Raw genomic sequence first — 23,672 nt, 5'->3', positions numbered from 1 at the left:
GGGAGCGGGGGGCCGGGCTCGCCCCCTAAGGCGGGACCCTTCGCGGCGCGGGGCCGCGGCGAGCCCAGGCGGGCGCGAAGGGGGTGCCGCCGGGCTCCGAGCCCCGACCCCGGGGGTCCCCGAGCCCCGACCCCGGGGGTCCCCGGCTACCTGCCGCTGCCCCCCGCGGCCTTCCCGCGGGTGCCCCAGCTCCCCAGGGCGAGCAGCCTCGCACACCCCTGCCTGCCCCCCCGGCGGAGCGGGGCGGGGCGCTGCTCCCTGAACCCGCACCCGGGGCGGAGGGGGGAGGAAGAGGCACCCATCCAGCGGTGGCACTTAGCAGCCCCCCCGCCAAGCGCCCCCAGGCCCTGGGCTTTCCTTGAGCCCTGGGCTTGTCCCCGTGTAAGCTCCTTGGGGCAGGGCCCTTCTCTGCAAAGCCCTGGACACAGCCGGGGCGCTGTACACATGATGAACAAGCCGGTATTCCTGCAGGGAGCCCCGTGGCTGGGCACATTTGGAAATAGAATAAGGGGCCCAGCAGAGCATGTGCAGCAAGAAACAGACCTGCGTTTACCTGCTCAGACCTGCACAGGGGTCAGTTTGTTCCCTTATTCTAAATTTGGCCCAGCACCTTTTAAATTTCTTGGGACGGTATTGACCCATCTCAGGATTTCTATGGGAAGTGCTCACCTTGAGCCACAGCTGGTCAGTGCAGAGACAAGCGGGCCCCATGAGGCATTATAGTTACCAAACATGGAAACCCTGCCCTTCTCCCCCTTTGGGTACCCAGAAAGTGTGTGTGCGTGTGTGTATGATACCCCCGTCCACATCAGCCCTGCCAGTCCAGAATGGCTCTGGGATGTTTCTGGAGTGTGCAGCCAGGGTTGTTCTTGGGAGTCTGCCCATAATCTCAGTTTCTCCCAAGCCCCCTGCTTTGAAAATTCCTCACATTTGCTAACCCTGAGGCTGCGAAGAGTCCAGCCGAGGACACCAGTTTGCAGAGCTGTAAGGGAGTGTAGTGGAGGGGGACAATTGCCCACCATCTGGTGCCTTTTGTTACTGGTGTGAAGGGGGGGTGATATGTGTATGTACAGGGTGGTGGAGGGGGGGGGTCTGTGCCATTAGGGGTGGCGGGAGATGGTGTGGGGACGTGAATTCAGCAGAGGGCAAGAACGAAGTTCACTCCAATGGCCAGAAGTGTAGAAATAAGACTGTCGCAGGTGACAAGTGACTGTCCCAGCAGATGTGGGGGGCAGGAAGGTTAAACCTCCTGTTTCAGGATTAAACCAGCCACTATTTGAAACCAGGAGGAGACCTGGGCGGGGAGCAGCGGGGACAGCTTATCGCCACTTGGCCCCTGCAGGGTTCTGACATCTCCCTCTGCAGCCCCTGGTGCTGAGCACAGTCAGAACTGGGGCCTGGGGCCTGACCTATGTCTCAGGAGGTGGGAGGAGGGCTGCCCAGGCCCAGGAGAATGCAGCCCAGGGTGCAGAGAGCTGGCCCATCCGTGGCCCGTGCAGCCCAGCAGCCCAGCCCGTTGTGCCCGCATGGGGCTGAGGCTGAAGGCCCGGGGCCAGGCTGTGGCCGGAGGCCAGATTCGAACCCGGCGGTCCCCGCCGCGACCACGGCCTTCGGGCATCTCCGGACAGCTTCGTGCCAAGTTCGGGAACGGCCGCTGGTTGGTCACGTGGCACCTGTGCCAGGGTTCGGGTATTTCCGGACAATCCCGAGTGAGGTTCGGGCATCTCCGGATGGCGCTCGGCCGTTTCCGGCTGGGCCAGGGAAGCGGCCGTTGGCAAGGGGTCCGGCTCTCCCCGGAGCAGCTGCCCGCCGCGCCAGGGCGGAAGTGCGGCGGCGTGGTACGTCAGTTCCGGAGAGTGACGCAGCGGCGGGTCAGAGGCGGCGGCAAAATGGCGGCGCCTGAGGAGCGGGAGCTGACGGCGGAGCAGACCGAGCGGCTGCTGCAGTTCCAGGTGCCGGCCCGGGGGGAGCCGGGCCCGGGGCCCCGCAGCGGCCCGGCGCGGGAGCGGTGTGAGGGGGCCGGGCCAAGCCGGCCTCGACTTCCCCGGCGGGGCCTCGGGGGCCGCCGAGCCCTGTCCGGCCGGGGGCCCCGGGCGCTCGCGGAGCCGGGCCCCGCCCCAGAGAGCCCGCGCGCGGCCGGGAGCTCCGCCTGCGCCGGCCGCGGGGCTGAGCAGGACCCGGGGCGGGGACCGTGCGGCCCCGGGGCCCCTGCCGCTGCGCGGCCCTCGGGACGGGGCCGTCGGCTGCGCCCACGCCGAGCCCCGCAGCGAGCAGGTGCATTGCTCGCCCCATCCCCGCCCCCCGGTGCTCTGGCCGGTTCGCCCCGCGGCGAGCAGCGTGTTCTGCAGGGTGCCGTGGACCCTCCTGGTGGCTTACAAGCGCTGGGGGCTCTGATTAGTGTTCGTGCACGCGGGACGTGAGTTGTGAATGAGTCAGTGCACCTGCCCGCGGGGCAATCTTCACCGACTGCCCCAGCCTCTTGAATTACACGCCCTGGGAAATTCCTTGCGTGCTTGCCAGTGCTGAGTGGGAAGCTTTCAGTGCGGGGGGGGGGGGGGGACAAAGCAGGCAGTTTCTCATTCTCTTTGTCAAATAAGTTTCCAACCTCCTAGTTTTGAAGGTCCGTAGATTTTTAAGGCTAGAAGGGACCCCTGTGATAATTTTCAGAGTAGCAGCCGTGTTAGTCTGTATTCGCAAAAAGAACAGGAGGACTTGTGGCACCTTAGAGACTAACCAATTTATTTGAGCATGAGCTTTCGTGAGCTACAGCTCACTTCATCGGATGCATCCATGATACATTCATGCATCCGATGAAGTGCGCTGTAGCTCACGAAAGTTTATGCTTCAGATAAATTGGTTAGTCTCTAAGGTGCCACTAATACTCCTTTTCTCCTTGTGATAATGTCATCTGACCTGGATAACTTAGGCCATAGAACTTCAGCCAGTAATCAACCACAAATTTTGTTTGTGGATGTTGAGTACAACTATTTAGATGTTAGCTGTGGTTTTTCCACATACCTCATAACATTTGCGTGGCTAAAAAGCATATATTGGAGATGTGACCCCATGAGTGCTTTGCAAAGCAAGCATGGCCCAGATGTAGGTGAACATGATGGGGGAAGTGGTGGTCAGGAAACCACGTTGGCAAACATGCATCTGATGAAGTGAGCGGTAGCTCACGAAAGCTTATGCTCAAATAAATTAGTTAGTCTCTAAGGTGCCACAAGTTCTCCTTTTCTTTTTGAGGAAAGAGACAGTCACACAGCAGAGGCAGGAGACTATCTTGGAAAGAATTGAGCCCATCCCTGTGTAGCTTGCAAGGTCCACATGGACTCTTGTCATTGATCCGTTCTTAAATGTTTATAAAAACCTAAGGAAGTTCTTAATTAAAAAAAAATTAACCTGAAGTTAAGGTTAAAAGGATCTATTATACAAGGACTGTTTGTTACTTTAAATAAGACTGCGGTCTGCATAACAGCTGTATAAATTAAAAAGGTAATTAAAGTCTTTAAGGTCAGTGATGAAATGAAACCAGGTGATGGAGGGATAATGTTTTTCAACTTTTGGTTGTTTTCATGATTCCCTTATGAAAGGAGGGCAGAGTTAAGGTGGTTTGAGTTAACTCTGAATTTGTGTACTTACAAGTATCTTGGATTTTTTTTTTTTTAAAGGGGGAACTTTAACTTGGAATTTCCAGGCTCATTAACGTGTGTGTTAAGAAAATTCGTAGTTCTTTTCAAGGGTTTGTTTTTTCAAGAAGTGATTCTTACAACTTTAATTTCAGTTTGTTATGGAAAAATAGCTTCTATTTTAAGTCAAACATAAATATTAAGTCCTTTTGTATCCTTGAATTGTCCTGTCCAATACTGTGTGAGCAAACAAAAGGTTCTTAATTTGGTTTTGGTCAATGGCTGTCTTTAGGGACATCTGTAGAAAGAAGCTGGATATGAGTAGGTTTGGGAAATCCAGACAGAGATGCAGTCCTGTTTGTTAGGAGCCAGAACAAAGTGAGGCTGCTTTTGTAGGATTTCATTGTTGATCCATGTTCATTATAAAAAGAAAAGGAGTACTTGTGGCACCTTAGAGACTAACCAATTTATTTGAGCATAAGCTTTTGTGAGCTACAGCTCACTTCATCGGATGCATACTGTGGAAAGTGTAGAAGAAAGTGTACACTTTCCACAGTATGCATCCGATGAAGTGAGCTGTAGCTCACAAAAGCTTATGCTCAAATAAATTGGTTAGTCTCTAAGGTGCCACAAGTACTCCTTTTCTTTTTACGAATACAGACTAACACGGCTGTTACTCTGAAACCTGTCATGTTCATTATGGCATTTCTGGCCTGATTCTCAAGGTTCTGACTGTGTTCTAATGTAGTGATGGCTGAGCGTTGGCTTTCCTCTGCAGACACAGAATGGGATAGTGTCTGTTGTGATGAGAAGAAATTTGCTTTCAAAACTGTAGTGTCATTCAAAAAAAGGCAATGAACCTACCTTTCATCTAAATTTATTAACAAAAGTAAAATAGTGGCATGCGGCTGAAAGGAGCCAAACATCTCTTTAGTTTGAGGAGTGGAGAGATAGGAAACTTGTTAGCAAAATGCCTCTGATACTTTGGGCATCACAATACATATCAAAACACTTGATAAACACACTTGCAAAGAAATTCTCTTCTAAAAAAGATTTGGGAAAGGCTTTTGTGTTGCTAGACGTCAGATGCTCTTTGCCCTTGGAAACATAATTCTCTGGAATTTGGCAGTAGGTTGGGAATTAACAGTAGTGCCAGTCATGAGGGTGTGAGGACTTGCATCTTTTATGTGATGTTTCAACATATGAGTCTTCCAAAGAAAGAGAAACTTCCTAAAAGTCTAATATACAAACCTCCAAAATCTTATGCTTGTTAGTACTGACCTCTTGAGCAAATATGCTACTAAAACATTGAATTCCACTTTTCACTGCTTTGATCTGAGAAGCTTTCAGGGATTTTAATCTGCATCTCAAAACTGTAGGGAATGGACTGCCTCACAAAGCAGCTTCAACTTTTTTTCTTAGGGTTCTGTATCTTATATGAGAAGTTGAAGTGGTATATGGGAGACAAATGTTGAACTTTCTAGATGCTTGTTTTTAATGGGGCTTTTGTGGTTCTTGATATTGTAGTTTTTGAAAGTTCCTGTTATGTCATGCATTCGTGCATTCTGAGCCCCCATGTTAGGTTACATTGTTCTGCTTGAGAGCCTGTTTGTGACTGCTGGTTTGCTGGGATTAGCTTTTTTGTTATCTCTTTATATTTGTCTAAAGGTATAGTAAGAAGTAAAGTGAATTGAGTAAAAGGACAAGGCCTGTGAATTCAGAGAGAGAGACAGTATGTAGATACTCTAGTGATGGAAGGCTTCTGACACTCGGGGTGCCAGGGGTCTCTGGGCTTCTGCCCCACAGGAGCACCGGGGCTCACGGCTTTAGACCTGGGGGAGCACTGGGACTCAGGGCTTTAGCTACAGGGGGAGTGCTGGGGCTGAAACAGGCACTCCCCTTATAGCTAAAGCCTCAGCACCCCATGAGTAGCTGAAGCTGGGAGCGGAGCTGCAGGGCTGAAGCCCTGAGGCCCAGCACCCCACATGAGGCTGAAACTGGGAGTGGAGCCGCAGGGCTGAAGCCCTGACCACCCCTCCACCCTGCGGCTGCAGTTCCAACCCCTGTGGCTCAAGCCCCGAGCCCCAGGGCTAGAGCCCCAAAGCAGTGCAGTATTTGCTTTTTGTTTGGGTTTTTTTTGTCTGTGCTGCTGCCTGATTGATTGACTTCCAGTTCCACAGGTTGTCCAGTTGACCAGCAAGTCCGTAACTCTGATGCTCATACCTTTGAGGGTCTACTGGATAGCAGTAAAGAGGAAAATTATGGTTAAGTGGAATTGTTTGAAAATGTCATTTAGGCATTTGAAACTAAAGACTAATAAAATGTGCTACTTTTTCTGGCGGGAAAACCTTTACATGATTATCTGACAAATTCACATAAGATACTGGAAATTAAAGCTGACTGCAATTGAAGTGTGGTATTTACTTTAGATTTCTAACATGGTCTTGCTGGCTAGTGTATTAAAAAAAAGGGGGGGGGGGGGTTGCTGTTAATACAAAGGTCCCTACAAGCTATAGGGAAACTGCATTAATATTTTGCCAGCAAGAATGGTCTAAACATGGTTCTTGACTGACAGTTTGAACTATAGTCATACCAGGCTTTAACATGCAGTGGAAAACTATTTTCAGCGTCAGTGAGATGATTTCTAAACATCTCTGAACTATGCTGCCTCTACACTGGAACATGGTAGCAAGAGTGCTATTTAACAAGCTGATGCTGGTCCTGAGGTTGCATCTACACAGGCAGTTTTGGGGGAAACCTCCTATCACCAGTACATCTCCATTGGCTGTAACAGTCGTGGGAGTACTAATGCAAATTGTGGTAAAACTGTTGTAGGCTGATCTACACTAATGCTCCCAATCTTGGGAGGTTTTATGAAAATTGCCATTGTGGATAAAGCCTGGAATGTTACCAAGAACACAACTGCAATATTACAGGGATGGTCAGTGAATAGTGTTGTGAATTAGTACTCATCAAAACATACACCTAGCTAACCAGCTCTGTAAGCCCTCCTGCAAATAAGATCAACACTCTTTAAAACTAATGGAACTTATGTAACTTACGTAAATTAAGTTGTCATGGGATAAGAGAGAAGATCCTTTCATGGATTGAGAACTGGTTAAAACACTGGGAACAAAGGGTAGGAATAAATGGTAAATTTTCAGAATGGAGGAGAGGGGTAACTAGTGGTGTTCCCCAAGGGTCAGTCCTTGGACTAATCCTATTCAACCTATTCATAAATGATCTGGAGAAAGGGGTAAACAGTGAGGTGGCAAAGTTTGTAGATGATACTAAACTGCTCAAGATAAGACCAAAGCAGACTGTGAAGAACTTCAAAAAGATCTCAGAAAACTAAGTGATTGGGCAACAAAATGGCAAATGAAATTTAATGTGGATAAATGTAAAGTAATGCACATTAGAAAAAATAACCCCAAGTATACATACGATATGATGGGGGCTAATTTAGCTACAACCGATCAGGAGAAAAATCTTGGAGTCATTGTTGATAGTTCTGTGAAGACGTCCACGCAGTGCACAGAGGCTGTCAAAAAAGCAAATGGGATGTTAGGACTCTTTTAAAAAGGGATAGAGAATAAGATGGAGAATATCTTATTGCCCTTATATAAATCCATAGTACGCCCATATCTTGAATACTGCGTACAGATGTGGTCCCCTCATCTCAAAAAAGATATACTGGCATTAGAAAAGGTTCAGAAAAGGGAACTAAAATGATTAGGGGTTTGGAACAGGTCCTATATGAGGAGAGATTAAAGAGGCTAGGACTTTTCAGCTTGGAAGAGAGAAGACTAAGGGGGGATATGATAGAGGTCTATAAAATCATGAGTGGTGTGGAGAAAGTGAATAAGGAAAAGTTATTTACTTGTTCCCATAATATAAAACTAGGGGCCACCAAATGAAATTAATGGGTAGCAGGCTTAAAACAAATAAAAGGAAGTTCTTCTTCACTCAGCGCACAGTCAACCTGTAGAACTCCTTGCCTGAGGAGGTTGTGAAGGCTAGGACTATAACAGGGTTTAAAAGGGAACTGCATAAATTCATGGAGGCTGTGTCCATTAATGGCTATTAGCCAGGATGAGGAAGGAATGGTGTCCCTAGTCTCTGTCAGAGGGTGGAGATGGATGGCAGGAGAGAGATCACTAGATCATTACCTGTTAGGTTCACTCCCTCTGAGGCACTTGGCATTGGCCACTGTCAGCAGACAGGATACTGGGCTGGATGGACCTTTGGCCTGACCCAGTATGGCCGTTCTTATGTAACAAACTGTGATGTATATTTGCTTTTCATCCAAAAACTGCTACTGTATTTTGCGTAACTTAAAAAGGAGAGAATGTTCTGTCAGGACAGGCAGTCCTGTTAACGGTGCCCAGCCGTAATCCTGATCTGTAAAAACAAAGGTGTGAACAAGTTTCTGAATCTTGTAAATATGCAATCGCTAGCGGCATTTCAGGGTTATTAAAAGAGATGGTGATGAGGAGCTTTACAACACATGCTATTCAAAGGCTTAGATGCTCCATTGTAAAAACTCAAATGCCTGAACAAATAGCAGGCAGCGGGATAAAGTATGTGCTTGTGTCCACTCAGGTCCAGTGCTTTGAAAAGGCATCCAGAATGTACATTCATTGATGTCTAGGCTACGCTACAAAGTTAGGTCAATGTAAGCCACCTTGTGATAACCTAGTTGTGCATGTGTCTACACTTAAATTTGTCTCCTACCTGAGTAGGCATGCTGTTACCGTAATGCAGTAACATCATCTCCCCGAGTGGCACTGGGCCATGGTCAATATACTGAGGCCGACACAGTACAAGTGTAGATACTGCATTTCCTATGTTAACCTTAACAGACTTCCTGCAGCTGTCTCACAATGCGCGAAACCAACCACTCTGGTCAAAATTGTGAATTTCACTGTCCAGGGGTCACAGAGACCAGATGCCTCCCCCCCACACACCAACCTGTTAAAGCACTGCAGATTGTTGAAATGCATTTTCCTGATTGTCCAGTTTGGCGAGCACACCTAGCAGCTCTCCATTGTTGTGTGCAACTGCCCAGCTGACCATGCGAGCTACACGCTCCAGATCCATTCTGGCTTGGAGTGGACAGAAGATATTGGATTTCCTGGGCCTGTGGGGAAAAGAGGACATCTACGAGCAGATTGCATGGGGCATGCAGGAGAAGGGATATATGAGAGAGCAGCGGCAATGCTATCTGAAAGCAAAGGAACTGCAGCAGGCATATCAGAAGGCCAGGGAGGCCAACAGTCGATCCAGTCTGAGCTGCAGACTTGCTGCTTTTACAAAGCGCTGCATGCCTACTTCGCAGAGACCCCACCACCACCCTGCACACGATCATGGATATCTCTGAGAAGCCCAAGTCACAGGCCCCTAGTTTGAACAGTGAGGAAGAGCAGGAGGATGGGGGACATGTGACTGATGGGTTTGGCTGCACTGCAAGCCAGGACCTGTTTGAGACTCCACTGCGATCCAGTCAGTCCTGGCAGTAGATCATGGACAAGCCCAGTGCAGGGGAAGGAATCTCAGGTAAGTTTGTAAATATATTTCCTGTTGGTGATTAGTGATGTACTGATGGCATCCCCAGCTTCACAGGACGCAGCTATCGACTTTTCACTCACTCACTAATACTAGAAGTGGTAGCAGTTCAACAAAGAGAGGCAGAGACGTTGTTTGCTTTTCATTCCCCTGTACAGTTAGGCAAGAGGGCGTGCAGAGCAGTTGGATGTCACTTGAATCTTCCTGAGAGATCTCAATGAAACTTTCCTGGAGGTACTCTGCCGTCCTCACCCAAAGGGTTCTGAGGGTGGCAGCCTTATTTCTTCCTTTTCCATGCCAGTTGTCAATAACTTCAGCAGGCACCACTGCAGTAAACAGGCTGGCAGCAGATGGGCCCAGGTGCTTTTGGGACCAGCAGCAGCTGTGCTCTCTGTGCCTGTCAGGAGTGAGATCTGCTAAAACCACTACCGCATGTGGAAAATGGTTGCAATGTTCAGTTCCCTTGATCTATACTGATAGTTTAATATCGGAGGAGTATCTGTGTTAGTCTGTATCCACAAAAACAACAAGGAGTACGGTGGCACCTTCAAGATTAACCGATTTATTCGGGCATAAGCTTTCGTGGGTAAAAAACCCACTTCAGATTCATGGATCAATAAATCTGTTAATCTCTAAGGTGCCACCCAACTCCTCATTGTTTTTGTGATAGTTTAATGTAACTGAGCCATTCCCCCCTCATTTTCTGCACCATGGCTAGTTCTGTGAGTGTTGCCATGCACAAGCGCTCCGAAGCAGAAGTGTCAATAAGCATGTCTTGTTCAAAACTTGGAGGAGATCAAGGGAAGGGAGTTCTGAATGTTAACTTTTACTTTCCATTGTGACTGTACTGACAATGGTATGTTTGTGTGTTTTATCTGTAGCTGCTGCTATTGTGGCCATGAGAGATTCCTCTTCCACACCTGCCAAATGCTGAGCCAGGCAAAGAAGAGAACTCAGGATGACATGTTCAGCGAGATCATGTAAGAAGCCAGTGCTGCATCAGACTGGGAGCAGAGGGCCTGGAGGGTGAATATTGCAGACTGTATGAAGAAGGACAGAGCAGACAGAAGAAAGGTGCAGAAAAAGGAGAGGGAGATGCACCAGGACACAATGGAGCATCTCCGGCAGCGCACACAGATGTTGCAGACTCTTGTGGACCTACAGGTTCAACAGTCACGGGCTCGCTTCCCTTTGCAGTCCATGGAGAACTCATTGCAGTACGTCCTTCTCAACATGCCATGTGGCGTCAGGGGCCCACATCCCTACTCTGACCACTCCATGCCAGGGGACGTTAAAAACAGCTACACCTTCACATGCACTGACCTGTGAAAGCCATGGTTGCTGTATGTGTAGCTAAAATGGACATGAATGTTCTTTTCCCTTGTAAAGTTCTATTCCATAAATTTATTCAGTTGTTAATGTTTTTGCTTTTAAATTGCAGTTTTCTTTGCACTGGTTTTGTTACTCAGTTTTCTGTTGGGAAAATTAATTAACATATGCTGCAGAGTGGCTAGTGGTACTGAAAGTACCTGCTTGCTGCTTGTTGTACAGTGTGACACAACTCAGGATCAGTGACAAACACAGTGTAATAATCATAAATGCACAGGAAGCACCACAAAATTAATAGTTACTTTGACAGTGTTATATTCTTAGATGTACACTAAGCACCACACAATTCCTAAGAGGCCTCAAAACAGCAGGTCCAGGTATAGCCCAGTACACCACAATGCGTTACTGTGATTCGCTGTTCAAGTGCTCTTCCAAAGCTTCCCTAAGCTGTAGGGTTCCTTGTTGAGCTCATCTGATAGCCCTTGTGTCTCACTGTTCCAAGTCAGCAGACAGCCACTCTACCTCCACCCCAGTGGCAACTTTCCCCCTTCCCTTCACAGATATTATGCAGGACAAGCAGGCAGCTGTAATGGCTGGGATATTTTTTTCACTGAGATTCAATCTTGTGGCCAAACAGGATCAGCGTCCCTTCAATCTACCGAAAGTACATTCAACTGTCATTCTGCACCTGCTGAGCTGATAGCTCTTGAGGTGGCTGGTGTTTGACTTCATGAGCTGGAGGCTGGAGCCCCCAGGATCACTAGTGTAATTTCAACATTGCAACTGGTAATCGGCTGGTTGGGAAAGAGAGCACCTGCTTGTAGCTTTCTACAAAACTGCCTTCTTAAAGATGCAAGCGTCATGCACCTTCCCTGACCAGCCAGCGTTGATGTGGATGACTCATCCCCGGTGATCCAGCAAGGCTTGCACAACCATAGAAAAGTAGCCCTTTCTGATGACATGCTTGGTGGCAAGGTGATCTGGTGCCAAAATAGGGATATGCGTGCCGTCTCTTACTCCATTGCCATTTGAGAACCTCACTGCTGCAGATCCACTCACCGGGTCCTGCATGTTGCTGAGAGTCAGTCCTGCATAGCTGGAGACAGTTCATGGCCTGCACACTTGTAGGACAATGGCTCCCACCCTGGATTTTCCAGCTCTAAAATGACTTCCCACTGACTGGTAGCAATCCAGCATTGCAAATTACCACAAGGCGATTGCAACTCACTTCTCTGCTGTCAATGCAGCTTTCATTCTGGTGTCCCTATGCTGGAGGCCTGGGGCACGCTCGGCGCATGGATCTGGAAATGCGACCTTGTGCATCCAAAAGTTTTGCAGTCACTGTTCATCATCCTAAGCCTGCATTATGGTGCAATCTCACCAGACAGTGCTCATTTCTCAGACCCAGAAGCGGCACTCCACCATTTGCAGCTGCTTCGTGAATGCCACCAACGACCTTGAATTGGTTCTCGCTTGTCTCTCAGCAATCTGCCCTCCTGCAAATCATCATGTTCCCCATGGCTCTTCTTGCAGCTATGCCAATACTGAAGGATTGTGTGTCTTGTGCTTGCAACACTTATGGCAGTGGTTAAGAGCTGTTCAGGCTCCATGATTATGTCACGGAAGGTGGACAGCAAGGAGGGCTGCATGGGATTTTTAAACAGGTGAAAATTGTGGACTATAGATGACATGGAATGGAAACAGTTGTAATCTGGTAAACTGACCTCTTGCACCCAGTCACCCCTGCATGACTAGTTTCTGCCTCATCATGAAGTGCCAAAAACTTACTAAAAGACAGCGTGCTGGAGGGTGGCGGGTTGCGTACTGGAATACCTACCCATGGTGCACTGTGCTGTGCAGTGCATCAACACAGCCACTCCTGGTGAGTACGCACAGCACAGATGCAAAGAGCCAAATAGGAAGATACACAAGCAATATACTAACTGCTGTAGCTTAATGCCAACATAACTTGTGGAGGCAAAAGTTCGTATTGTAGACATGCCCTTAGGAACGTAGTTTGTTATCCAAGTCCTTGTTTCAGAAGGATACTTCATAATAGCAGACAGTGAAGTGTGGCTGGAGTTAAAAGCATGGAATTTAGTTGAATGACAGCAAATTTTGTAAAAGATCCTTAAAGCTGAGACTTAATGGCCATGAAACTCGCTGATAAGTAAGGATAAGATTGTCATGGAAGTCAGATTCCGTGACTTTCAGAAACCTCCATAACACTTTCCCTTCAGCCCTGGGGCAGCGGGACTGGAGCTGTCAGCCAGTGAGGGAGCCCCAGATCTCCCAGATGCTGCGGGTGGCACGGGGGGCCTCAAAGTTCCCAGTCACACACAGGTCATGGCTTCTGTGACTTTTTGTTTGTTTCCCACAACCTGTCTGTGACTTTCACTAAAAATAACCATGACAAAATCGTAACTTTACGGATAAGATATTTCAGCAACAAAAGCAGGTGTCATTGAATTGGAGATCTCAAATGAACAAGAATACCAGGCTAGAAATATCTGATTTAAGTGACTGAGGGCTTGTCTACACTTGAAATCATACTGCAGCTGCGCCATTGTAACACTTCAGTGTAGACGCTACCTATGTTGACGGGAGGGCCTCTCCTGTCAGCGTAGTTAATTCATCTCCCCAAAAGGCGGTAACTAGGTCAATGGAATAATTCTTCCGTCCTGGCACAGTCTATGTCTGGGGTTAGATTGGCTTAACTGTGTCACTCAGGTGTGTGACTTAGTTGGGTCGACATAACTTTTTAGTACAGACCAGGCCTGACTTAAATGCTACAATTGGAGGCCTGTGAATATATTTTTGTATGTACGCTGTCACTGAGTGGTGTCAGGCTAACGAGGAAAGCTGATCATTCTAATGACCGTGAAGTCTCTTAGGGGAAAGAGAAGCTGAACTGCTGTACTCTTCTAACTCTAGAAAAGGTCCAGTCTTGTAGCTGTGGCAAAGAGTAGATCGGCAAAGTCAGAGTGCTCAGGAGCAACAGAATCCTGATTTAGTCCAAGTGCTAAATCTCAAGCACTGCTCTTGTTTACAAGGTGAATTAATAGTTGAGGGAGAATCCAAAATGTTTGTGTGTGGGGAGAAAAATCTCAGATTCCTAAAACAGATGAGCCATCCATCTTCAGTATGGCAACTGAAGTCCCTTGATCCTCAAAACATTCTCACCTGGACAGCCAAAGGTTTTCAAGAGGACCTGGATATCTGTTCTAAAAGAGCCAAGTAACTTGGGGAGGTAGCAAGCAAAATTTAACAGGAATAGCAAAAGTGGACAGGAGTGAAAGGTGCACAGATTTAGAAAATGGATGGGTATAATTGGAGACTGCCCAAAGGAATTTATATCAGATTATCACTCCACCTTCACAGCCAGAGCATGCTGTCTCTTGCAGTAAAGCCAACCTGTATTGTGGCAGGTTGGATCTTGCCAAGTTTCTGTAAGGCTCAAAATTAAAATAGGAAACCGAACTTAGCCCAAAATATTCTCAAGTATTGAATGAGAACTGACTTAGTGAGAGCTTGTCTCACTATTTTACAGAATTGGGAGTCCAAGTGGTAGACATGATGCTTGTTGCATTTTGCTAAGGAACAGATCCTCTGGACCTCAGAATGCTTCATCTGTGATGAGTAATGTGCAGTTCAGGCATTAGGAGCTATAGCACCAAGCAGCCATATCCTCTATGCTATAGGGCACCTTCAAATTTCAGACACCTGACAGCCCCTCATTAGATACCCAGCACCCCCAGTACCTCAACATCTTGGGGTAGAAATGAAGAGCCTGGGCTTTTCACCAGGTTATTTTCCCTGGACCTCACAGTGTAGGCCTACCCTATTAATATATTTTGCTTTCCACAACCAACTCTCTGTACAACTTTTCCATTAGTGATGTACCCGAGTATTCGGACTCTAATATCTAAACTGTATTGTTAAATTTATTCACCTAAATTTGGGTTATTGCTGATTATGCACTATATGTATCTTATGACTTTTCAAACTTTTTATTTATGAATAATCTAAGAACTATACCCAGATCATAAAATATCACAGTTGGAAGGGACCTAAGGAGGTCATCTAGTCCAACCCCTTGCTCAAAGCAGGACCAATCCCCAGCTAAATCATCCCAGCCAGGGCTTTGTCAAGCCTGACCTTAAAAACCTCAAAGGAAGGAGATTCCACCACCTCCCTAGGTAACTCGTTCCAGTGCTTCACCACCCTCCTAGTGAAAGTTTTTCCTAATATCTAAACCTCCCTCACTGCAACTTGAGACCATTACTCCTTGTTCTGTCATCTGCCATCACTGAGTCTAGCTCCATCCTCTTTGGAACCCCCTTACAGGGAGTTGAAGGCTGCTATCAAATCCCCCCTCATTCTTCTCTTCTGCAGACTAAACAATCACAGTGCCCTCAGCCTCTCCTCATAAGTCATGTGTTCCAGTCCACTCTCACAGATCTTGGGAGACAGGCCAGTCCTTGCTTACAGACAGCGCCCCCTACTCACCAGCAACCACACACCACACAAGAGAACCACTAACCCAGGAACCTATCCTTGCAACAAAGCCCGTTGCCAACTGTGTCCACATATCTATTCAGGGGACACCATCATAGGGCCTAATCACATCAGCCACACTATCAGGCTCGTTCACCTGCGCATCTACCAATGTGATATGTGCCAGCAGTGCTCCTCTGCCATGTACATTGGTCAGACTGGACAGTCTCTATGTAAAAGAATAAATGGACACATCAGACATCAAGAATTGTAACATTCAAAAACCAGTTGGAGAACACTTCAATCTCTTTGGTCACTCAATTACAGACCTAAAAGTTGCAATTCTTCAACCAAAAAAACTTCAAAAACAGACTCCAATGAGAGACTGCTGAATTGGAATTAATTTGCAAACTGGATACAATTAACTTAGGCTTGAATAAAGACTGGGAGTGGATGGGTCATTACACAAAGTAAAACTATTTCCCCATGTTTATCCCCCCTCCCCCCGCCGACTGATCCTCAGATGTTCTTGTCAACTGCTAGAAAATGTGTCGTCCGTCCCCCGCTCTCCTCCTGGTAATAGCTCACCTTACCTGATCGCTCTCGTTACAGTGTGTATGGTAACACCCATTGTTACATGTTCTCTATGTATATAAATCTTCCCACTGGATTTTCCACTGAATGCATCCGATGAAGTGAGCTGTAGCTCACAAAAGCTTATGCTCAGATAAATTTGTTAGTCTCTAAGGTGCCACAAGTCCTCCTTTTCTTTTTGCTAATCATTTTTGTTGCCCTCCGCTGGACGCTTTCCAGTTTTTCCACATCCTTCTTGTCGTGTGGAGCCCTAAACTGAACACAGTACTCCAGATGAGGCCTCACCAATGTTGAATAGAGGGGAACGATCACGTCCCTCGATCTGCTCGCTATGCCCCTACTTATATAGCCCAAAATGCCATTAGCCTTCTCAGCAACAAGGGGCACACTGTTGACTCATATCCAGCTTCTCGTCCACTGTAACCCCTAGGTCCTTTTCTGCAGAACTGCTGCCTAGCCATTCGGTCCCTAGTCTGTAGCGGTGCATGGGATTCATCCATCCTAAGTGCAGGACTCCGCACTTGTCCTTGTTGCACCTCATCAGATTTCTTTTGGCACAATCCTCTAATTTGTCTAGGTCCCTCTGTATCCTATCCGTACCCTCCAGCATATCTACCACTCCTCCCAGTTTAGTGTCATCTGCAGACTTGCTGAGGGTGTAGTCCACGCCATTCTCCAGATCATTAATGAAGATACTGAACAAAACCGGCCCCAGGACGGACCCTTGGGGCACTCCGCTAGATACCGGCTGCCAACTAGACATGGAGCCATTGATCACTACCGGTTGAGCCCGACAATCTAGCCAGCTTTCTGTCCACCTTATAGTCCATTCATCCAGCCCATACTTCTTTTACTTGCTGGCAAGAATACTGTGGGAGACTGTATCAAAAGCTTTCCTAAAGTCAAGGAATAACACATCCACTGCTTTCCTCTTACCCACAGAGCCAGTTATCTCATCATAGAAGGCAATTAGATTAGTCAGGCATGACTTGCCCTTGGTGAATCCATGCTGACTGTTCCTGATCATTTTCCTCTCCTCTAAGTGCTTCAGAATTGATTTCTTGAGGACCTGCTCCATGATTTTTCCAGGGACTGAGGTGAGGCTGACTGGCCTGTAGTTCCCCGGATCCTCCTCCTCCCCTTTTTTAAAGATGGGCAGTACATTAGCCTTTTTCCAGTCGTTCGGGACTCCCTCGATCACCATGAGTTTTCAAAGATAATGGCCAATGGCTCTGCAATCACAGCCGCCAACTCCTTTAGCACTCTTGGATGCAGCGCATCCGGCCCCATGGATTTGTGCTCGTCCAGCTTTTCTAAATAGCCTGAACCACTTCTTTCTCCACAGAGGGCTGGTCACCTCCTCCCCATGCTGTGCTGCCCAGTGCAGTAGTCTGGGAGCTGACCTTGTTCGTGAAGACAGAGGCAAAAAGAGCATTGAGTACATTAGCTTTTTCCACATCCTCTTGTCACTAAGTTGCCTCCCTCATTCAGTAAGGGGCCCACACTTTCCTTGACTTTCTTCTTGTTGCTAACATACCTGAAGGAAACCCTTCTTGTTACTCTTAACATCTCTTGCGAGCTGCAACTCCAAGTGTGATTTGGCCTTCCTGATTTCACTCCTGCATGCCTGAGCAATATTTTTATATTCCTCCCTGGTCATTTGTCCAATCTTCCACTTCTTGTAAGCTTCTTTTTTGTGTTTAAGATCAGCAAGGATTTCACTATTAAGCCAAGCTGGTCGCCTGCCATATTTACTATTCTTTCTACACATCAGGATGGTTTGTTCTTGTAACCTCAATAAGGATTCTTTAAAATACAGCCAGCTCTCCTGGACTCCTTTCCCCCTCATGTTGTTCTCCCAGGGGATCTTGCCCATCAGTTCCCTGAGGGAGTCAAAGTCTGCTTTTCTGAAGTCCAGGGTCCATATTCTGCAGCTCTCCTTTCTTCCTTGTGTCAGGATCCTCAACTTGACCATCTCGTGGTCACTGCCTTCCAGGTTCCCATCCACTTTTGCTTCCCCTACAAATTCTTCCTGGTTTGTGAGCAGCAGGTCAAGAAGAGCTCTGCCCCTAGTTGGTTCCTCCAGCACTTGCACCAGGAAATTGTCCCCTGTGCTTTCCAAAAACTTCTTGGATTGTCTGTGCACCGCTGTATTGCTCTCCCAGCAGATATCAGGGTGACTGAAGTCTCCCATGAGAACCAGGGCCTGCAATCTAGTCACTTCCGTGAGTTGTCAGAAGAAAGTCTCGTCCACCTCATCCCCCTGGTCCAGTGGTCTTTAGCAGAGTCCCACCACGACATCGCCCTTGTTGCTTACACTTCTAAACTTAATCCAGAGACTCTCAGGTTTTTCTGCAGTTTCATACTTGAGCTCTGAGCAGTCATACTGCTCTCTTACATACAGTGCAACTCCCCCACCTTTACTGCCCTGCCTGTCCTTCCTGAACAGTTTATATCCATCCATGACAGTACTCCAGTCATGTGAGTTATCCCACCAAGTCTCTGTTATTCCAATTGCATCATAATTCCTTGACTGTGCCAGGACTTCCAGTTCTCCCTGCTTGTTTCCCAGGCTTCTTGCCTTTGTGTATAGGCACTTAAGATAACTCGCTGATCGTCTGGCTTTCTCAGTATGAGGCAGGAGCCCTCCCCTCTTGCGCTCTCCTGCTCGTACTTCCTCCCGGTATCCCACTTTCCCACTTACCTCGGGGCTTTGGTCTCCTTCCCTGGGTGAACCTAGTTTAAAGCCCTCCTCACTAGGTTAGCCAGCCTGCTTGCGAAGATGCTCTTCCCTCTCTTTGTTAGATGTACAGACACTCTTTTCTTAACTTGTGTACTATATAATTTTTTAACGTTAGCGTTAAAAATTTTTAAATCTCTCTCTGGCCATCAGGTTTAATCCCAAAGCTAGATGTTCACTAAATTTTTCAAGCCACTAATAGGAAAGAAAGTGAAACAGTCTATGCAAACAGTGAGTCAGTCCAGAACATGAGCTACTTAATCTTAATCAATAAAGCTTGGCCTTACAAGAGATCTTGCTGAGAGGGTTGATACAAGAAATGAGGCAGAATGGGAAACAGTGGACTCTGGCTTAAAAGGGTCAATGCGCATTGGAAGGTGCAACAACTAAAATGAATCGTGTCTTCCCTTGCCACTCACTTCCCTGTAAAATAATTACTACTACAAATATAAGCTCTCCCAGGGGTTTTCAGTTTACCAAATGGAACAGGATTTCCCTACTGGTTTGTTTTTTAATGGAGCGGAAGCCAATGTGGCTTTCTTTTATTTACCTTTAGGTTTGTGCACCAACATCACTTAATGATATCTCCCATAATATGCCTAACTTTCACTGACTGCTTCAAGCAGTTGCTTCTACAGGGCTAACAGCAGAATGGTTTTCCATAAATATATATATGTGCTCAGATACCATGGTGATGGGCACAGTATAAAATAAAACCCTATTATGTATTTTAGAGGATGTTTTTAGTGGGTGGTGTGGGGAGAGATTTATTTCTCTGGTATGGTGACAGGAATGTTAACTTTTGCATGAGGAAAAAAATCTTTGATTAAAGTGATGTTAGCTTGCTATCTTATCATGTCAGATGCCCATGTCCATGGGCAACTTGTGCAGAAGTTTTGATTAGCAAGGACTTGAATTGTGCTTACCTGCTGTTGAAAGAGTACTGAGAGCCCCGGTGGCTGTGAAGTCTGTAGGTGGTGGTTTGGTATTTTTTGCACAATCGCTGAGTTTCAGATCACATTGTAATGTGTTCAGAGTGCTGTATCTGTGTAAACTGGATGACATTGTACACTACAGCATATAGTGTAAAGCTGAACAATGCTACATCTTCAATAATATCACTCATTTCACCTGAATCACTTTACAGTTGCAATGAATTGTGCCTGAAGTGATGGGCTGGAAGGCTTGCCAATGGCTTCCCTCACTCCCTGCTAGGCAGGAGCTTGGGGGTGGGGGGTGACCTTTATGTGTACTGATTTTTAGGAGTAGCGTCCCATTCCTTCTGGAGTGGAGGGGAAGGCTCCCAGGCAGTAAGGCTGATTGGATTTCTCAGTCTGGCTAGAAGCCGGTAATAGGTAAGATACTTACCTACCTTGCAGAAGTGCTGGGGATTACTTAGTATTGGGAGAATGTAAAGTCCTGTCTGAGAGCGCACCGTTTCACAGAAGAAATAAGAATACCTACAGAAGTTGCATGATTTTCATGAGCAATGGCCAGAAGCAATCAGTGCTGAATTGGGAGGGGAAGCTTTTTAAACCAAAGGGTCTGGTTATTAATTTTGTATTATGGTAACACTCCTCTGTTCAAATACAGCAATGAACTATAGAAATATCTCACTTCCTTAGCATTCATCCTTTGGTTTTTTTCCTTCCTTCACCAGGACTTGACTGGCATAGAGTCTATGGACCAGTGTCGTCATACCCTGGAGCAACACAACTGGAACATAGAGGTACCAATTAGAATTATAGTTGGGACACTTTTCTTTCCAGCAACTTAGATTAATAGTCTGAATGACTGTGGGTCTCTCAAAGTAGAATTCTCTTTCTTAAGGGATCCTTGTAGTGGCCTGAGTAATTATAATCAAGGTCATATTATAAAATCATCGTGCTTACACTTCAAAAGTAATCTGCCAAGCTCCCAATCAGCCTCCCCCCAGCAAGCTTTATTCCCTTGCTTATTGTTAAGAATCTTAGGTGGTCTCATTTAATTGTTTGTTCACAATTTCCATTCATATTGAGTTGCTCATTGAACTGAGATTGTACCCTCCACTCTCTAAACTGCAGTTCTTTATCTCGTATTCCTTTTCTCTCGGGCTCCAAGTGTAAATCGGAAAACACGTACCTAGTGGATGTATTCAGACCTTGCTAACGTTGGGAAACATGATGGAAGCTGTCACCGACCCCAGGGTCTGGTCTATGCCCCAGCCTGTACCCAGTCCCTTGGAAGTGACCACTTTAGTGTGCCAGCCCCCAAGAACCCGCATGGTTCTACGGGGACAAGCTCACGGACTCCGAAACTGGACCTTCAGGCATCAGCGATCCCTGTCTGTCTTCATGGCTCCCTGCAGCGAATCCAGCCCAGCCAGACTCCTGTGGGAGGCTTGTACTGTATCCCCTCAGGGTGTAATACTCTCAGTGAGTGTTTGCAACTACCCAGGTGACCTTTTCCACACAGTCACCTGGTGTACAGAATCTGAAAGTCCTTAAGCTAGCAAAGAGAGGCAAAGGTTAAGAGAGAGTTCAACCTGGCCAATGCCAGGCCAGGGAGCCCTTCAGCAATGCCGCTATCGAAGCCATTTTGGCTCTCTTCCTGACTCTGTCCCTTTGTCCTTCCTCCCAGCCAGGTGAGTGTCACTCCAAAGGCCAGCTCTTAACCCAGCCACATGACAGCTTTCCCCTGTGTTCTCCACCTGGGGCCTTTGCTCTGCTCTCCTGCAGAGGGGTTGAGGAAAATCTCTTTCCTCTTGGCTGCTGGTTGCTAGGAGTGAACATGCTGGTGATTGGGGGTTTCCATTGTCTTTCCACATGCTCTATTGCTATGGGTTGGTTTCAGCCAGTCCTTTAACAACCAGACCCGTATGTGAGGCACTCACCTCATGTCCACTACTCTCCCCCAAGAGCTTTTTAACCCTTCACACACAGCACAGAGGGACACCGAGGCCCACAATGGAATCAGAAAAATATTACCAAAATTCCCACTTCACAACAGCTATGAACTGAATTCAGCCCAATCGCACTTGCTGTAAAGCTGCTTGTTATTGTTACCACTTCAATCCATTTAGAATGAAGCTGCCAAAATTGTTGTTCTGCCATATTGTTAGCCGACGGCCAAGGATGTTTGGTGAGGTGCCAGCTATGCCCGTTTATACCATCCGTGACTTTAACCGCTAGGACGCACTGTCCCTTCGCGGCGGGCAGCCCGGGCTAGGCTGACGGATGCCCCAAGGTCCTAACCACCCGTGACTTTAACTGCTAGAGCTCAGAGCTCCTTCGCAGCGGGCAGTCAATACTGACTGACAGGTGCCCCAATGGCAGCACTAAGAGCCTCTCCACACCCGTGACTTTAACTGCTAGAGCTCAGAGCTCCTTCGCAGCGGGCAGCCAGGATTGACTGACAGGTGCCCCAAGAGTTTGCCCCGTGGAGGCGGCACAACTCAACGCTAGGCTCTTAGTACTCTCACCTAATGGCCAGGCTTTAGAGCCAAAACGGCTGAGGTTCTTTAATTGTGTTGGCTGCTTTACAGTAAACCAGAGAAAACAAGTCAGGCTTATGCATAAATGGTTACCAAAATTTATTAAGCTAGATTCTAATCATGTGGTTACAAAATTGCTAGTGCCTACTTATTTAAATGCAGAGATGTTACACACACAAACAAGTTACAAAACTGAAGCCACAATCCCAAAGAAAGAAAACAAAGTATAGAGCTCTATTTCAAAATATGTGTACACTAAAGATAGGAGATCAGGTGTGGGTGCTTCTTACCCTCCTTGCATCTCTCGATTCCAGCGGTGCCAAGCCAGGATCGGTCACTCAATTCCGCGGAAAGATGAATAAGGGACAAGGCGTAGGGACCCTCTTAGCTGCAGAAGCCTTGGGAGGCTGTCACTTATCTGACCAGCAGATAGATAGTGAAAAGCACTCAAAAATCATGGTGCTGTAGGTCCCCTACTTATACCTCTGTACTCCTTTATTCTCTTTCTCCTTTCTTATGCCAAATTGAGGCTGGTCTGTCGGGGTGACGCCAGCTTTCGCAAGAGTAGTTTACACTTGCAAGGGAGAGAAACAATAAGTTTCGACTACTGGACATTTCTTTTATCAGGGTAAATATTTTCCCACCTAGGATGTTGGTGTGTGTGCATCACGCTATTTAGTAGGGGCTAAGAGCCATGTCTGTCACAGGGCCTCTGCCTGCTGTGAGCTTAATCGTCGTATCTGTTCCCAGAGGCACATTGTAGCAGCACACCTGTGCTTTCACAGCTTCAAAGGCTGTGCTGGAATATATGTTAAGTGCCCTGTTCCGGCTTCCTCCTGTGTTTCCAGCAATGCTGGTCGGGGGGGGGGGGGGGGGGCTGGCTGTCTGGCTACACATATTGAATCTCTGTACTGGCCTCTTCTGTGGCTAGACTCTCATTTACCTCTACTCCTCTTGCACACTTTACAAGCACCCCTCTAAACCACTCTGAGTCTTAGCGTCTTCAACCATGCAGTCCCCTACACCTCTACAAGCCTTCCAGCCAACATGCACGCAGTTCTGTCACGCCTTTTAAAACATTCTTAACACCTGCTTAGATCATGACCCACAAGAATGGCCACATTCTACTGGGTCAGACCAATGGTCCATCTAGCCCAGTATCCTGTCTCTGACAATGGCTGTTGCCAAATGCTTCAGAAGGGATGAACAGAACAGGGCAATTATCGTGTGATTCACCCCTGTCATCTAGTCCCAGCTTCTGGCAGTCAGAGGTTTAGGGATTCCCAGAGCATGGGGGTGCATCCCTGACCATCTTGGCTAATAGCCATTGATGGACCTGTCCTCCAGGAACTTATCTAGTTCTTTTAGAAACCCAGTTATACTTCTGGCCTTCACAACATCCCCTGAAAATGAGGTCCACAGGCTAACTGTGCATTGTGTGAAGAAGTACTTCCTTATATTTGTTTTAAACTATCTGCCTTTTAATTTCTTTGGGTGACCCCTGGTTCTTGTGTTATGGGAAGGGGTAAATAAGACGTCCCGACTTGCTTTCTCCACACCAGTCACGATTTTATAGACCCCTCTCATCTCCCCCTTCACCGTCTCTCTTCTAGGATGAACAGGCCCAGTCTTTGTAATCTCTCCTCACATGGAATCTGTTCCATCCCCCCTCATCATTTTTGGTGCCCTTTTTCTGAATTCAGTTCATCTTTTTTTTGAGAAGGAACTACCAGAATTGCATTCAGTATTCAAGTGCAGGTGTACCATGGATTTATATAATGGTATTATGATATTTTCTCTCTCAATCTATCCCTTTCCTAATGGTGCCTAACATGCCATTTATGGC

General features: G+C 47.2%; 1 protein-coding gene across 5 annotated transcripts in view; it reads left to right on the top strand.

Annotated features, from left to right (window-relative positions):
- Nucleotides 1–286: 286 nt before the first annotated feature.
- The window catches only part of FAF2 (Fas associated factor family member 2), a 37,500-nt gene continuing 14,114 nt past the window's right edge, over nt 287–23,672 (top strand). For 2 of the 5 annotated variants that reach the window (XR_007357940.2, XM_048860071.2), the window contains exons 1-2: nt 1,512–1,952; nt 20,015–20,083. Coding sequence is in view for 4 of the 5 variants with exons in the window: in XM_048860071.2 (XP_048716028.2) it covers nt 1,527–1,952; nt 20,015–20,083 (495 nt within the window). In the remaining variant the exon portion in view is untranslated. Of the gene's footprint in view, nt 574–1,511; nt 1,953–5,085; nt 5,894–12,234; nt 12,406–20,014; nt 20,084–23,672 lie in introns of those variants that run through there. The other 3 variants (XM_075131219.1, XM_075131220.1, XM_048860072.2) reach the window with 3 other exon arrangements.

This window comes from Caretta caretta, chromosome 8, assembly GCF_965140235.1.
Source record: "Caretta caretta isolate rCarCar2 chromosome 8, rCarCar1.hap1, whole genome shotgun sequence".
Lineage (NCBI taxonomy): Eukaryota > Metazoa > Chordata > Testudines > Cheloniidae > Caretta > Caretta caretta.
The sequence above is the reverse complement of the archived record's forward strand: the minus strand, read 5'-3'. Positions and strand labels throughout refer to the sequence as shown.